The sequence below is a fragment of the Nilaparvata lugens genome, chromosome 1 (genome assembly GCF_014356525.2).
Source record: "Nilaparvata lugens isolate BPH chromosome 1, ASM1435652v1, whole genome shotgun sequence".
In the NCBI taxonomy this organism is placed as follows: domain Eukaryota; kingdom Metazoa; phylum Arthropoda; class Insecta; order Hemiptera; family Delphacidae; genus Nilaparvata; species Nilaparvata lugens.
In genome coordinates, this window is record NC_052504.1 from 3,547,124 (window position 1) to 3,564,729 (window position 17,606).

The 17,606-nt window shown below is 36.0% G+C and overlaps 2 protein-coding genes across 2 annotated transcripts in view; both read left to right on the forward strand.

Annotated features, from left to right (window-relative positions):
- Positions 1 to 12,449, forward strand: part of LOC120352431 — a 49,188-nt gene extending 36,739 nt beyond the window's left edge. Inside the window, exons 9-13 of the mRNA XM_039432872.1 lie at positions 2,321 to 2,465; positions 4,466 to 4,899; positions 8,816 to 8,949; positions 11,220 to 11,388; positions 12,300 to 12,449. Coding sequence (XP_039288806.1) covers positions 2,321 to 2,465; positions 4,466 to 4,899; positions 8,816 to 8,949; positions 11,220 to 11,388; positions 12,300 to 12,449 — 1,032 coding nt within the window. The remainder of the gene's footprint in view (positions 1 to 2,320; positions 2,466 to 4,465; positions 4,900 to 8,815; positions 8,950 to 11,219; positions 11,389 to 12,299) is intronic.
- Positions 11,134 to 17,606, forward strand: part of LOC111055400 (spatacsin) — a 67,119-nt gene continuing 60,646 nt past the window's right edge. The window contains exons 1-3 of the mRNA XM_039432884.1: positions 11,134 to 11,388; positions 15,490 to 15,644; positions 16,495 to 16,628. Of these exons, the coding sequence (XP_039288818.1) occupies positions 15,610 to 15,644; positions 16,495 to 16,628 (169 nt within the window). The 5' untranslated portion in view covers positions 11,134 to 11,388; positions 15,490 to 15,609. The remainder of the gene's footprint in view (positions 11,389 to 15,489; positions 15,645 to 16,494; positions 16,629 to 17,606) is intronic.

A 17,606-nucleotide genomic window follows, 5' to 3' on the forward strand; every position in this document is an offset into this window, starting at 1 on the left:
TTGTATCAAATTATGGTGTTATGTATCAAGTTGAGGTGATACAGTATCATATATTGTGTCGATACTGTATCATATTGTGTTGATACTGTATCATTTTATGGTGATACTGTATCAAATTGTGTTGATACTAAAATAATAATAATAATAACACCTTGAGCCAGCACACTGTGTTTTATACGCTGATGATGTAAGTATTTTATTGAAAAGTAACAGTCAGCATGATATGGAATCTGAAAGTAGAAGAGCTCTTCAGAAACTAGAAGAATGGCTGGCCTCAAATATGATGGTACTAAATAACAATAAGACTATGCAGATTCCATTCAGGACGGCTCGGGAAGCAGTATTGGATACGAGAGATGGAAACATAGGTTCAGCAAACGAGGCAAAGGTACTTGGAGTAGTGCTGGACTCTGAACTCTCCTGGCGACCTCATTTAGACCAGCTGAAAAGCAAACTAAACTCAGCAGTATTTGTTCTTAGAACCGTGAAGAAATTGCTGGATGCAGGAACGCTTAGAAGTGTTTATTTTGCTGTGTTCCATTCTCTTCTTTCATACGGTGTTATATTTTGGGGCAATCAACTCATGCAATACATATATTTAGGATTCAAAAGTGGGCAGTTAGAGTGGTGGGTGAATCTATTAGAGCAAATTGTAGAGATGATTTCAAAGAGTTAAGATTCTCCCACTACCAGGTGTTATATTTTAGAGGCTCTTTGTTTTATTGATAGGAATAAAGATAGGTCAATACAGGAGAGTTGTTCCACTCATACAATACCAGATATAGACAAAACCTCAGAGACGACATTCATCGAACTGGTATGTATGAGAGGGGGGTAAAGAGTGCAGGAATTCGGCTTTATAATTCATTGCCAACACGCATAAAAGCTCTTACAGGTGAAAAGTTCAGAATTAAGGTGAGGGAGGAGTTGTTGCAGGTTGTCCTTATTCCAGTGAGGAATTCTTTTTGCATTATAGAATGCAAAGATTGACGACTTAGATTATAATTGACAAATCCTTATACCCCTTTCATAGGTGGTCAGTGGGATGAAAAAAAAATGAAATGAAAATGAAATAATGTCTCTGGTCGAGGGTACAACACGACCAGAGGAGTTTATTCAAATTATAGACATGATTACAAAAAGCATATAAGCTACAATTATTTACAAAGTATTAATACAATTGGTTGATTATTTGCTGATCTAAGAAAATGTGGCCCCCACTATTTATGAATATGTGTGCGGATGCCACTAATTTTGCTATTGTTTAAGATTTTATGCCAAAACTAAAAAATTCTAATAAAGATACATCATGATACTGTATCATGTGTTGTGATACTGTATCATTTTGTGGTGATACTGTATCATTTATGATGATACCATAGATTAAAGATATCTCATGGTATAGGGCGTTTCTGCTCCAAATTTCACTGTTAACTTAAGCCGATAGTTCTAGTTTCTTTTCGTGGAGCTTTGTGACGCTTGTAAGCTCTCGTATTGTGCCGTTCTTAGGGTACAAACTCACTGGAGGCGGAGTGGGGCCTCCTAGAGCGGAGCGTGGCGTGGCGTGGTCAGAGCGTTCATGATACACACAGGAAGCGTCTGAGCGTCAAGCGTCAAGGTCCTAGAAAATGGCGTTGTCCAAGTGTGCACGGACATTACTTTGTGGGAATAGCTACTTGAAGTATTGGATGTTAGCTTAGGAAAAAATATGAGTCAAATTTCCCCCACAAAATTTACTAGATGGTGAGAGAATTGATGAATTTAAAAATTCATAGAAATATGAATGAAATGGATTAAAATTGCCTTACTTTTGATTTCAAAGTGCAATAGATAAATTTTCTCTTTTGAATAATCAAATAATACACATTACAGGGGAATTTGAGCAAACATTAAATATACTAGTGTACTAGATGGAGGGAAAATGTAGTAGAACAAGTACATTATTATGTACAAGAGTAGACCAGACTGGCACTCGCACTGTGACGCTCCAAAAAACAAACCAGCTTGTTCCTAAGTTTGACGCCACGCTCCGCTCTGCGAGTAGACGCTTCCAGTGTGTTGCATCTTATTAATTAACATTATATTATTCACGACGCTCCACAACGCCCCGCTCCGCTCTGATTCACCTTCAGTGTGTTTGTAGCCTTACACTCTCATTCGGCCAAAACAATAATAATTATAGACAGTAGTCGGCTTGCGTTAACACAAAAATCGGCTTGAAATTTGGAATGTAAACGACCTATACCAAGGGATATCTTCCTATGTTTTTTTATCTATGGTTTTACATAATGATAATTCCTGTTATGCTTGTTGACTACAGTTGTTGCGCTGTGTGGACGAGAGCCGCATTGCATTGCTGTTGGAAGGCTGGGATGAGATGCGGAGTCCTGTTACCCTGTTGTTAGCCTCAGTGGCAGATGGACAACTCGACAATGTTCATTTGGCGCTTAATCTGCATGCTCAGTGTGAGTTCGAATTGAGAATATATTGTCAAAGAAATTATTTTGTTAATAAGACAGTTTCAGCTTAATATACATACTCAGTGTGAGTTCAAATCATAGAGAAACAATAGCGTAAGTAGATATCCCATGGTATAAGGAATCTATGTCGCAACTTTTACTGTTATCTCAAGCCGATTACCGTCGATTATTGTCAATTTTTACTGTTTTGTTGGGGTGAGAGTGTATGAACGGCACAATTTGAGAGACTACCAGCGTCACACAGCTGCATGGGAAAGAACTACGTGAACTATCGGCTTGGGATAACAGTAAAAGTTGCGACATAAACGCCCTATACCATGGGATATCTACTTATGCTATCGTTTCTCTATGGTTCAAATTGAGATATATTGTCAAATAAATTATTTAAATAAGACAGTTACAGCTTAATCTGTATGCTTTATGTTTTTATTCTCATTGTAATTATTAGTTGTTGTTGAACAAAATCAATTTTATCAGGTTAAAGTGAGATTATGAATAAAATATACTGTTTCTTTCTATTTTATTGCCGTTAAACAATAGTAGGCCTATTTTACATCACATTGACGGGAATGGGCCGTTCGCAGGGCAAGAACAAAGTTTCTAGTCGAGGCGTTAGCCGAGACTGGAATTTTATTCGAGCCTTGCAAAAGACATTCACGTCCAAGTAACGTACACTATTTTTTGTCATAATAACCTAAAGAAGAATAATTGGGGAATAGAAAACATCACCTGCTTTTGCTGAAGTTACTACATACATTCTATAAACATAACCTATTTTACAACATCTGTATCAGGATTTTAGAACAAAACTTCTACCTGGAGCGCGGAAGGTCGTTTTTTGTAGCAGTTTTGCTGTTCCTATTTCGGTACTAGGTAACATACTCGACTGTAAAGAAAACATATAATTTCATTACAGTAGAGTATGCTTTAATCATAATCATATGTTTTTTTGTTCTGCAAACATCTGTTTACCGGTTTGATTTCATGCATGGAAAACAGCTGAAATTGAATGACTATGAAAAAATAAATTGTAATAGGATATAGTTATAAAATAGATATAGTTATAATCTAATAAATATAGTTATAATTTATATAATAGATATAAATGGATATAGTTTGTAAAATTGTACAATGAAGTGAATAAAAGATATTATTATTAGTTACATTATAACTATAATCTACTGTATTATTTTTTCTTCAATCTCTTTTTATTCAGATTTTTCAAAGTGAAAACCTAAAATACTGTGAACTTATTTCTGACTTTCCAATGTTATCTAAATTTGGTAGAGAAATAGTACAAAGTATCCTAAGGCTCAACTCAAGTCGAGAAGAGACTGCGACTTTAGTCTCTTCTCGACACAGCATGTGTTTCCAAATGGTGACACTCAGACCAGTCGATTCTAGTCTCCACGACCTCACGACTGTGAGACTGAGTCGAGCGTCGACTCGACATGTTGGTCGAGCCTCGACTCGACATGTTGGTCGAGCCTCGACTTGAGTTGCGTAGTACCATGTATTTTTAATGAAAGTGAGGCTATGTTTTATGAAAGTGATGTTCTATCAATTTAGATAATACAATATATTCATAATAATTATTATAAAACTTGTTACATGCGCAGAAGTGACGAATTTGATCTTATATTTTTAATAATGTGAGTTTAAAAATGGAGTAGCATGGAAGTGAAGTAGTGACAATGAGCAAGAAAGTCGTAAGGTCCAGAGACTGGAGTATCCTCGACTGGAGTCGTACGATTTGAGTCAAGGTAGTGTGAGTTGAGCCTTTTTCTCACAAGGATATGGTTGGAAAGAGGAAACATTTCCAATAAGATTCATATAACTTGTTCCATTGTTTGACGTTTTTGAAATTTTTATAATCGTTTAAACCGTTTGAAATTTGGCTTAAAACTCGACGAATGTAATTGAACATTTTTAAAAATTTGTGTTTTTATTTAAATAGAATAAATTAATTATTTTCCCTTCACCAGTGTTCAAACTGGAAGCCAGCGGTCAGGAGGTGGGAGAAGGTGCGCAGACGTGGGAAATCCTGGACGCATTAGACGGTGTCGTCAGCGACACTTTGAAGGCGACAGCGACAAATGTCGGCGACATTCCGTCAGCGACTCGAGTTGACGATTTGTCTTCAGCGATGACGACAAACGTTGACGATTCTTCTCCAGCGACAGCGACAAAAGTTGACGATTCCTCTTCAACGATGACGACAAACGTTGACGATTGTTCTTCAGCTACAGCGACACAAGTCGGCGACACTTCGTCAGCGACAGCGACACGCGTCAGCGACAAGTTTGTGCGTCAGATAAGAGGTCTGCAGCTGACACACTGCTACAGATTGCTGAGTCTGCTTGATGAGATCGCTATTCCGATGCAGGCTAAAGCTAAGGCCGCTGTGCTCAGGCATAAGGTCAGTGCAACAGATTCTTCATTCAAGTGACGTATTCTTTATTCAATCTTACAATAAGTACATCATCAAAATGATAGGGAGAGGAAATATGAGGTAGCCTTGTCCTCTCCCAAATTCAGATAAGGTTAGCCTATAACATGGAGAAACAATAGCATATAAGTAGATATCCCATGGTATAGGGTGTTTATGTCGTAACTTTTTCTGTTATCTCAAGCCGATAGTCCACGTAGTTCTTTCCCATGAAGCTATGTGACGCTGGCAGTCTCTCATATTGTGCCGTTCATACAATCTCACCCGGCAAAAACAGTAAAAATCTACAATAATCGACAGTAATCGGCTTGAGATAACAGTAAAAGTTGCGACATAAACGCCCTATACCATGGGATATCTACTTACGCTATTGTTTCTCTATGGTTATACATAATCCGAAATAGGTCAAGTTCAGTATAGTGAGTTTTACATATAAACCCAGCACCTGATTAAAATTAGTTTGCTATCCTTGTATGTCTTCAGACAAAGCAGATAGCCCTATCCTTCTCCAACTCTGCACTGTTGTCAAACCTTTTTCAGGATATGATGGAATATAGGGTACCATAATTCATTGAAACAGTAAGATTTCAATAAGTGCCTAATTCCTTAGGAAAAATCCAATTCAATGGTCATAAATCGGAAGTAAAAAGGTTGTCATTTAGTGTATTAATAAGTAAAATATATTTTTTTATTATAACATCTTCTTAATGTCCTCTATTGGAATCTATGTGTAACCTTATCTAAAGTTGGGAGAGGAATAGCACAAGTTACCTTATTTTTTCTCTCCCTATCATTTTGATGATGTACTTATTGTACTAGTAGTTCTGTGAACAGTAGACCTCGCGCTCAGTAAGCTACATTGACCTGTTTTTATGTTTTCTCAAAAATTAATGAATAATTTATCAATTTAAAATGTCTAGAAAAAAATCCCAAATAAACATAGAGCTTTCTGTACTATCTTACCGTGACGTGTCGTCCCGGAATGTGAGTGTGAGCGCTGTTATCAGGTCTGACTGCAACTGTCTACAACGTTGATTGAAAGATACATTTTCAAGATGTTCGATGTTTTTGAACGGGTAGTATTACAGTCAACTGTCTACTAAAGTTGATTGAAATATACATTTTCAAGATGTTCGATGTTTTTGAACGGGTAGTATTATAGTCCACTAAACAGCTGATTTATGATGAATAATTCTGTAGTCTGATTTTTAATCCAATATTGGCGTATGAAGGAGGCTCCTTTTTCCTTTTATATTATCCGTGAAATGCAAAATTTTCAAAAACCTTCTATATACGTCGACGCGCAATTTAAAAAGGAACATACCTGTCAAATTTCATGAAAATCTATTGCGCCGTAAATGCGCAACATATGAACATTAAGAGAAATGCCAAACCGTCGACTTGAATCTTAGACCTCACTACGCTCGGTCAATGAATCAATAAAGAATAAAGAATCTATGCAATTCTCAAGTTTCCCATGACTTGTAGCAGCATATTGATTAGTATTCAAAGAAATTCATACTGAACTCGTTCTTTTTGAGCTGGGATGGTTCTCATTTCAGAGTACATGATCGAGTAGTGTGGCTTATTGATCCGAAAACAACATTGTAACACAACTAGTTGCCATCATGAGCACTTTGAATGTTTTGTTCCCAGGCAGCGTTAATTCCCGAAACAGTGATAAATCCGTTCCCGCTCCCGCACCACATATTTGATAACCTGCAATCTTATTTTATGGAGTTACTTAAAAACAAGAGAAGGGTTTTCCTGAACTATAGTGAGGTCCACGTTATAATTGCAGTTGTTGAAGATAGGAGAAAAACGTTGCCGAACCTCTGTCTTGTCAATGCCTTCTAAAGACGGAAGCAGATACAGGTTTATCGATGTAATATTAATTGTTCATTTTCGTTTAAAATGATCAATTATATTCTATCAAGCTGTAAATTATATTTTTTTAAGAATTTCATAATGCATTTACATAATTTAGATGAAATATTTTGTCAATTAATTATTAATTCTACATTGTTAAAAGACGATCTGGCAACAGAGCAAAGCGCAAAAGAGATAGCGCTATCCGCTTTGTTGAATGATAGACAAGGATAGCAATACCATCGCTAATCAAATACTGCCATTATAACGTGGACCTCACTATAGAATCCTGAACTGGGGTGTACCTAGAACTATCCCAGCCCAAAGACACAGAGATCAGTATGGATTTAATAGAATATGGAGCAGAATGTTATGTGAAAGTTGTTGTTTTAATTCAAATATGATCCCAAATCAAACATATCGTCAAATTATCCTTGTTGACCGAAGCGAAGATGAGGTCTTAGTTTCGACTCGATCGGCTTTTGTCTGTTTGTTTGTTTGTATCGCAGTTACAGTCGCAGTTATTGTCCGATTTGGATGAAATTTGGTATGCAAGTTCTTTGAAACAAGGCGCAGAAACGTATGTGTAACGACTTTTGGTAAGACCTCCAGGTTATTTGTAATATTTAAAAACCGTTGAATAACCTCAAAAGTTACTTTTTCGTGTCTTTGAAGATACAGCAACTCATGTTCCTACTTTTTTGCAACCACTGTTACCAGGGCATGGTGTCCAAGGCGGTTAACCTAGCGCCGCAGTGCAGGATGATTGCTCACAGCTTGGGGTTGTTGGCATTTGAGATGGGTGTCTGGCTTGGAAGTGTTTCGGCCACATTGCAGGATGACTGTTAACGGTTGCCGGAAGATCAACAGCTGGGTTTTTTCTTTATTTTTCGTGATAGAGAAATTCTGATTGCAGATTCGTTCTCAGCGACCCCAAGTTTAGCCTGAAGGCTCAGAATGTCAACAATGTTTTTAAATAATTAAAAACCATCAGGAAAAGTCATTAATATGGTAGTACACCACGTTTCTGGAAACTTTTTACTGTGAGACTGGAGTTATTATTGATTATAGGTAACACAAAAATCAAAATATCGTGAGAAAGAAAACTGCTGATGAACGCGAATAAGACCGCCACTCCATTGTTTTATTGTCTCGGCTGCTTGGCTGAGCCTGGCTGGAGGGATCAAATAACTGACTGGATTGATCTTCGTCTGTCCGCTAGGCGGAACTACGCCGACCATTGCTGGGTGGAAGATGTTACTGCGGCCGCTAGCATTCCCACCAACGCTGCTATTATTTGCTGTCTCAGCGCCTAGTCCGAGTCAGACAAACATCCAGCCTGCACTGTGGAGCTAGCTTTAGAGCGTAGTTTGTCACACTGTGGGACCCAGGTTCAAATCTCGTTCCGACCAGATTTTTTTGCAGAAGATACTAATTGTTTTATCTTATTCTAATAATATATCATTATAAAATTATCATTATGACTATATATAATAATTAAATTGAATCATCTTATTATTATTATTAGATTGATTTATCAAATTAATTGGATAAATTATTTTAAAAAAATCTTTAATATCAATACATAAATAACTATCATTATCTATGTTACAGATAACTCAACTATTTTAGTTGTGGACAATTTTTATAATCATAAAAATTAATCAAATAATAAATCAACAAGGTATTTTAGTTGTAGACAATATTTAACATCATAAACATTTCTTTAATCTCCAACTTCTTTTATTCATAACTATCAGTTATTATTTTAGTTATTTGTTGACCGAAGCGAAGATGAGGTCTTAGTTTCGACTCGATCGGCTTTTGTCTGTTTGTTTGTTTGTATCGCAGTTACAGTCGCAGTTATTGTCCGATTTGGATGAAATTTGGTATGCAAGTTCTTTGAAACAAGGCGCAGAAACGTATGTGTAACGACTTTTGGTAAGACCTCCAGGTTATTTGTAATATTTAAAAACCGTTGAATAACCTCAAAAGTTACTTTTTCGTGTCTTTGAAGATACAGCAACTCATGTTCCTACTTTTTTGCAACCACTGTTACCAGGGCATGGTGTCCAAGGCGGTTAACCTAGCGCCGCAGTGCAGGATGATTGCTCACAGCTTGGGGTTGTTGGCATTTGAGATGGGTGTCTGGCTTGGAAGTGTTTCGGCCACATTGCAGGATGACTGTTAACGGTTGCCGGAAGATCAACAGCTGGGTTTTTTCTTTATTTTTCGTGATAGAGAAATTCTGATTGCAGATTCGTTCTCAGCGACCCCAAGTTTAGCCTGAAGGCTCAGAATGTCAACAATGTTTTTAAATAATTAAAAACCATCAGGAAAAGTCATTAATATGGTAGTACACCACGTTTCTGGAAACTTTTTACTGGTGAGACTGGAGTTATTATTGATTATAGGTAACACAAAAATCAAAATAATCGTGAGAAAGAAAACTGCTGATGAACGCGAATAAGACCGCCACTCCATTGTTTTATTGTCTCGGCTGCTTGGCTGAGCCTGGCTGGAGGGATCAAATAACTGACTGGATTGATCTTTCGTCTGTCCGCTAGGCGGAACTACGCCGACCATTGCTGGGTGGAAGATGTTACTGCGGCCGCTAGCATTCCCACCAACGCTGCTATTATTTGCTGTCTCAGCGCCTAGTCCGAGTCAGACAAACATCCAGCCTGCACTGTGGAGCTAGCTTTAGAGCGTAGTTTGTCACACTGTGGGACCCAGGTTCAAATCTCGTTCCGACCAGATTTTTTTGCAGAAGATACTAATTGTTTTATCTTATTCTAATAATATATCATTATAAAATTATCATTATGACTATATACAATAATTAAATTGAATCATCTTATTATTATTATTAGATTGATTTATCAAATTAATTGGATAAATTATTTTAAAAAAATCTTTAATATCAATACATAAATAACTATCATTATCTATGTTACAGATAACTCAACTATTTTAGTTGTGGACAATTTTTATAATCATAAAAATTAATCAAATAATAAATCAACAAGGTATTTTAGTTGTAGACAATATTTAACATCATAAACATTTCTTTAATCTCCAACTTCTTTTATTCATAACTATCAGTTATTATTTTAGTTATTTTTTAATTGAATTTTCAGTTTATTAGGTACAATAATTATTGTATTGTATGCATTTTTCGTGTATTTTTGTGTCGCTCTACAGTGTCAAGTTTTTTGTTTTCCTTTTGGTATGAGATCGGAAGCCGATTTTTGAGCATTAACATTCTGCATAGGCATAACAAGCCATAACATTGAATCCACTTTTCATGAAAAACATCATTAGCAACCTCCTGTCATTGTCACCAACAAACTCATCTTATTTAGAATCATTTTCCATCTCACCATCGTCTGTGAGACGATTAAATCTAAATTGCCTACTGCATATTCCATTTTTCCGTCAGTTGACCGATTTCTTATAATTAATTATTAGAAAAGTTGTAATATCTATTTATATAATATATATAAAAATAACACTCACTAATCACTTGAAATTGTCAAATAATGATGAACTTTGAAAATTCTGATATACTCTAGTTTAGGATGATTATCATGGCATGTCAATAAATCAGATTATGTTGATCAAATCGATTAAATTGTCTAGCTAGATAAAATTTCTAGCTGATTCATTATGATTACACAGCTGGAAATAATTCTGTCTCTCTCCCACACAAGCACACGCATCTTCTGTTATCGAGAGACGACGAAATTATCATCTGTTTTCCAAGGATGAATTATTCTTTTAATGTCGTTCAGCGAGTTTTCCAAAGAATGAGACCTAGTGCAATCGAATCTTTATATCATAAACCTAATATGTTCCAAATTTCGTAAAAATCGTTAGAGCCGTTTTCGAGATCTGTAAAACATAAGTAGCCAGATATAAAAATAATCAGATATATAAATACAGAAATTTCTCGCTTAATATAATAGGATATAATAAAGTGGCAGAACTCAAATCTTGTTTAGAAACCTCCTCAACTTAATGTCAACATGACAAAATTGGACTGTTTATTAATTTAGTTAACATTTTAACCATATGTTTCGAAGAGGTAGTCTCTCTAGATTATAGTTCTATATTAAATTGTGGTATGTACATTTCAATTATAATTATATTCATGTCCCATGAAGAAAATTTGAAATTCGGGCTTCGAGGTGCACGAAATAGATATTTTTAGAATCTATGTGCAAAATTTTTATATCAAATTTATTTCCGTTTTTCCGGTATGCAATCCACAGGTTGACATGTTTTGATGCGAACAAACGAACAAACACAACCCTACTCTCTCTTATTATATAGAAAACACAAAGTGTTGTAACAAACGGCAAATATACAAATAAAATAAAAACAGTTTGTTTGATAGAATTTTCTTGTTTGTTTTAAAGGGCCGGAATAGATCGGCTATCAGCCGTCCACTGCTTCCTGGCGGTGCGCCGTCAGTGGACTCCGCCTGAGCTGGGCGGGGCTCGCTTCAGGGAACTCGCCACAAATGCCGCGCAACATCTCGCCAACAACCAGGACCTCGATGGAGCAGTGCATCTCTTGCAACATGCTGTGAGTATAGTGAGGTCCACGTTATAAGGGTAGTATTTGTTCAACATTGGTGTTGCTATCCTTGTCTATCATTCGACAAAGCAGATATCGCTATCTTGTTCTACCTCTTGCAACGTTTCCAGATCGTTTTTTAACAATGTAGAAATACAATTAATTAGCAAAATATTTAATCTCAGTTATGAGAATAATTATAAGATCGCTAAAACATATATATTCTTGACGAATATAATATAATTGATAATTTTAAACAAGAATGAACAGTGAATATTACATCAGACACACCGGTTTAAACTATACTCTATAGAAGGCAGTGGCAATACAGAGAATCGGCGACGCATCTCTCCTATCTTTCTCCACCTCAACTATAAAGTAGTCTTTCACTATAGTTCGACTGAACCTCATCATATGAACTGCAGATTAGTAATTACTAATTACTGTCCACCGCTCATAACTTGGCTTCTGAGGTTTGAGGCGTAGGGGGGAAATTAACGAGTGGCGCCATGTTGTTGACGACTCGGTAGTGTAACTACAAAACCTAAACAGCAGCTGACCGGAGTAAACGTCGAAATGTTGTGTTATTTTTTCATTAAGTTAGTAGCCGTTTTAAAATAGTTATAGCGATTTATTAAATTAAGTAACTTAACCATTATCCCTGTTATATTGTCATAAAATCCATCCTTTTTAGTACATCTTATAATAAGTCTAAGCGAAGTGATATTCAGAAAAAACAATGATTTTTTAGTTTCATCGAAAAAGTTGAATTCTGAGTAGAAAGTTGAACTTGAATCTTAAACTCTATTATTTTATGTAACGACTAAAAACGTTAGGATGTAATTTTACTTATAGATCGCTGGTTAAATTACAAATTTGGTGATGGAAATTGCTCAATTACATTTGGTGAAGGCAAATAGACCACAGCGTTTGTGTACTCGCTATATGGCTCTCCAGTGCCATATGTCACGCCTAAAACTAGATCGACTGCATTCCTTCCAGAGGCCAAGTTACGAGCGGTGGACAGCACTCTATTCTACCGATTACGGCAGCAAACCTTCCTATTTTAAAGTGAACGCCATTCAGTTAGCTGATGTCATAGTAGAGCAAATTTGGTCTCGTTAGAGAGGTCAAACCATAAAGTTTTTTCCCCGACATGTTCAGTCGCCATCATGCATCGGAGCAATGAGAAGCGTGCATTTGCCGTTGAGACTTATTTTTGGAGCGGATGTTCTGTGATCTCAACCCAGCGCGCATTCCGAAATTGCTTTAATTTAGACCCTTTGGCTACTGTCTCTGACCGGAAATCAATCCTTACGTGGGTCACTACGTTCAGAAAAACTGCAAGTGCGACAAAATGAAGAACTGGGGCCTATTTCACAAAGGTACAAGTATTGTTACCAACCATGGTTGCGAACAAGTACTTGTAGTTACAAGTTTACAAGTACTCACGTTTCACAAAAATTCATGATCTACAAGTTCACAAGTTTACAATTTTACAAGTCTACGAGTACTTCAATTGTAAACATAACCTATTTTCATGTTAATTTTCTTTTTTCATCCTTTATAAAGGTTACTTGTACTTTTCAATGATTACTTTGAAAATATTTGAAAGCAGTATAATGTTTTTTGTAGTCTACATCATTTATTGCTGAATTTGTAACCTACACAGTATATGTACTCTGTATTTATATATAGTATATGTACTATATATAATGTGTATTATATATACTGTGTATATATACTATAGTACACATAACCTATGAGGTAACACATTAATAACTATTTTGGAAATTTATTAAATTCAATTTCCTGATGCATATATTTCCAAAATAATGAATTATAGAGGAATATAGGGCATCTTTGATTATTAGAAATATTTATTGAATATTTAAAATCATTTTAATGATCACTTGTAAATCCTTAACATAGCTTTCCACTTCGGTAGAAATTTCATAGTTACGAACAAGTAATTTTGACAAAAATGTTGTTGGCTACAATGAAAATCTTTGTGAAACACTTGTTCGTAACAAGCAAATCACTTGTAACTTGTGGAAATTCATTGTAACTACAATTTACAATTCTGCGTTTGTGAAACGCTGTTCTCCAAAACCATGGTTGGCAACAAGACTTGTAACCTACTTGTACCTTTGTGAAACAGGCCCCTGAAGTCCCTCGGCCCATTAGGTCACCTGAGAACATTGAGGCAGTGAGAGTTTCAATGTTATGATCACCACAGCGTTCTTCGCTTAAACATGCGTCTGTTCTTGGACTTTCCGATCGTTCTGTGAGACGAATTCTTTATGATGATCATCATTTCCATCCATACAAGATGGCAATCGTGCAGGAACTTTCTGAACGTTACTTCAATAGAGGGAACACTTTCCAGGACGCCTCATCTCAATTATGAGCGATTCGGAGAGGCCAACCCGATCTCGCGATTTGAACCCTTGTGATGTTTTTCTATGGGTTCTTTGAACCCCTTTTTAATGTGAACCGTTCAAGACCCTACAAGATTTGAAGACCAATATCAGTGGAGAAATTGCTAACATAACGCCTGCAATGCTGGCAGGAGTCTTGACGAACGCCAGAAATCGGTTTACTCAGTGTATAGGGAATTAGGGACGTCACCTACCTGGTTTGATATTCGAAACTAATTGAAACAAAACTTTATATATGTGTATGCATTACAAAGAGTAAATACAAACATTCTGATCCATACAAAGAGTTTTATTTACTTAAAAAAATGAAGTTTCGCTGCCGCACTCTGTATACAAATTATAAAGTTCTGGGAGCCAACAGACGATGTAAACGAGCATGCGCGTGCGTTAGTGAAGCAAGACCGATTCTTGAGCAGAATTTTTTTTTAGATAGCTTCCCAGAGACTCTAATTAGAGTATAGGAATTGTCAAAAGATAGTTCTGGTTGCACAAAAGCCGGTTAAATTTTAATCGTGATTAATTCCACGAGAACCAATCAGAGAAGCCGTCTTATCAAAAAGGCCTTCTCTGATTGGTTCTCGTGAAATTAATCACGGTTAAAATTTAACCGGCTTTTGTGCAACCGGGCCAGAGAGTATAAAATAGTTTCAAATGTATTACATTCTATAGTGAGGTTCACGTAATATTAGCAGTGGAGAAAGATAGGAGAACAGTGTTGCCGATTCTGTGCATTGTCACTGCCTTCTATTTATTTATTTGTGGATACAATCACAAATCATATGAATATGATCGGAAAAAACTAATAGGCATTGCCCAAAAATATTATGTTTCAAATTTTTGATACTGAATAACATGTCCAAAAATAGGCTATGTTTTCACTGCTGAAAGGATATCTGATGTAATATTAACTGTTCAATACCGTGGACCGAGCTTCCCTCTGGAGTACAAAAGCATAAAAAATGTATTATGAAAGAAGAAATTATAATAGCATTCATACAGAAATGTTCTATCCATTCACAGTAAATTGAGATTAATTCCCAAAGGGAAGGCAAAGATTTCCCTCACAAAGGCCCAGTTGCACAAAAGCCGGTTAGATTTTAATCCTGATTAACTTCACGTGAACCAAATCAGAGAAGACCATTTCAAAAAGATGGATCTACTGGAATTAATCAGGATTGAAAATAAACCGGCTTTTTTGCAACCGGCACCAAGTACCTGATTGAATGATTACAAAAGTTCAACAGCTGGGTCATAATTTTGACACAGTCCCACACACATGAACTCGCTCACTCACTTCCATCACCAACAGACGACGAAATAATTATTATCAGCTGTTTTTCCAAGGATGATTGATAATTATCCTTTTAATGTCCTTCAGCGAGTTTTCCAAGGGATGAGACCTAGTTCAATCGAATCTTTATATTATAAACCTACTATGATCTGAATTTCGTGAGAATCGTTAGAACCGTTTTTGAGATCCGGTGAAATACAAACATATAAACATCCAAACATCTAAAAACAGAAGTTGCTCGTTTAATAGTATAGGATTCTTGTTTAGAATAATCAATTATGCTTTATTCGACAAGAAAATTCATTTTCCAATGGTTTTCTTATTAGAAATCCTCAATTTTCTGTGCTATAATTCTAAAAATCATTCATTCTTCCACAGGGTTACAACGCGACAGAAGAGTTGAAAAATATCTGTCTGACAACACTGAATGCAGGCTTGAGAGAGTTCTTGATAAAAAACGTGGAAGACATCCTAGATGATGAAGAGGAAGAGAACTATATGTTTTTATCTCTAGTCCTGGATGTTATGATACCGTAAGTCTCATTATTATTCATAAACTGCAATATTCATAATACTTACTTACTGCGGTGGCCACTTGTACCCCAGTCGATATTAGCCTCATCAACTAAGCCTCTCCAAAAGTTTCGGTCACCCACGTCCTCCTCTTTTAGGCCCATCCTCCTCATATCTTTTCGGAGCTGGTCTCACCATCTAGTTTTTGGCCTTCCAGCTGGTCTACTTTCTATAGGATTATTCCTCAGTACACTGTTTGTCAGAGCGCTTTCTTCTTTCCTCAGAATGTGTCCCGTCCACCGTAACCTTCTGCTTTTAATCTCACCCACTATGTCTGGTTCATTAAATAATTGGCGTATTTCATAGTTGTGCTTGATTTTCCAAACTCCGTTCTCTAGTCTTGGGCCAAAAAATTTTCGAAGAATCTTGTTTTGAAAAACAATGGTCTTTTTATTAAAATATTCATAATAAGTAATTTAATCACAAAATAAAACAAAACAAAATTGTAGTTTTTATGGCAAATGTAAGTTAAGTTGCGAAGAAGTTCTTTGCAATTATTAATTATTTATTTATTTATTAATTCACAGTAGTCTGCTACAATCATTTAAAGTAGTTAATATTCACAGATAACTTTTAAAAATTGGTCCATTAGAAATGAAATTCACACTAGTCTGCTATAGTAAATTACAATCTATTGTGAATGACATATATTGCTGTTCTATTGAAATATATTTATTTGAAAATTTACATATTTGTGGGCACCAGGAACTGAATCCCATTATATTGCTGTTCTTTTAGAAATTGCAATAAAGAATTTGACTATTGCCAGTCTGAAATATTGAATAAATATTTTTTGACTTAAATTTTCAGGTATGAGGCACAATTTTCATCTGATGCAGGGGAGGAAGTTCCGAAAAATTTCAGCTTGACAATCGCGAATGCGAAATCATTGAGCCAGGAGCAGAAGGCAATTATTCTCACTGGACTTTACTTCAAGACATGGGGTGAGCTCCAATGAATACATATTTTTTCAATTATTCATTATTTTTACAAGGAAGCACTGACCGGGAGAGAAAAACTAAGGATACTCCTTCTACTATTTCTCTCCCAAATTTAGCTAATGAATGAATGAATGGAATTAGTGTAATATCTTTATAACCATCGGCTAAATATTTATTTGCTGGCATCAATAAGTTCTAAAATGTTATGTAAACTTCGATTTGGAGACCAATGTTCCAACCGGTCAGACCTTAGATCAGTTATAGAATAGACACGCTGGGAAGTCTAGCCTCTGAAGCCAACATCTACTACCATATCGCCAAATCGTGACGTCATCATCGGATAGAAAACTTTCAGATTGTGTCTATTTCAGAAGGATGTAAATTATTATTCATTAAAATGGTAAACTCCCGCTGCGCTCCCGCTGGAATAGACACAATCTGCCATGGAAAACAATGTAAACAAACTCTACAGAAAAGTTTTCTATCCGATGCTGACGTCACGATTTGGCGATATGGCAGTAGATGTTGGCTTCATCGACTTTCAGTATTAATATACAATGGGCCGTGTCTATTCTATAACTGGTCTAAGGGTCAGACTGAACAAAAATTCCAGACCTTTTGACTTGAGATGATACATATAAAACAACATGATATCAATAAATACTTGGAAGATGTGAATGAATCTCAACTAATGAATCTAATAAAAAGTATCCTGTATCCATTATGGAAATCAATCAGGTATCTAGAGGGATCTCTTGAACTATAGTGGCAGTGTTATAATGGCAGTGTTTGATTAGCAATGGTATTGCTGTCCTTGTCTATCATTCAACAAAGCTGATAGCGCTATCTTTTTCACGCTTTGCTCTGTTGACTTTCCGGAACGGGACGTAGTCGCCCCGTTTAGTCCATGTTTAAATTAAATTTCGCAAAACTATAATTTTTAACATAACATAAAATAAAGAGAAAATGCTGTAAATTTTC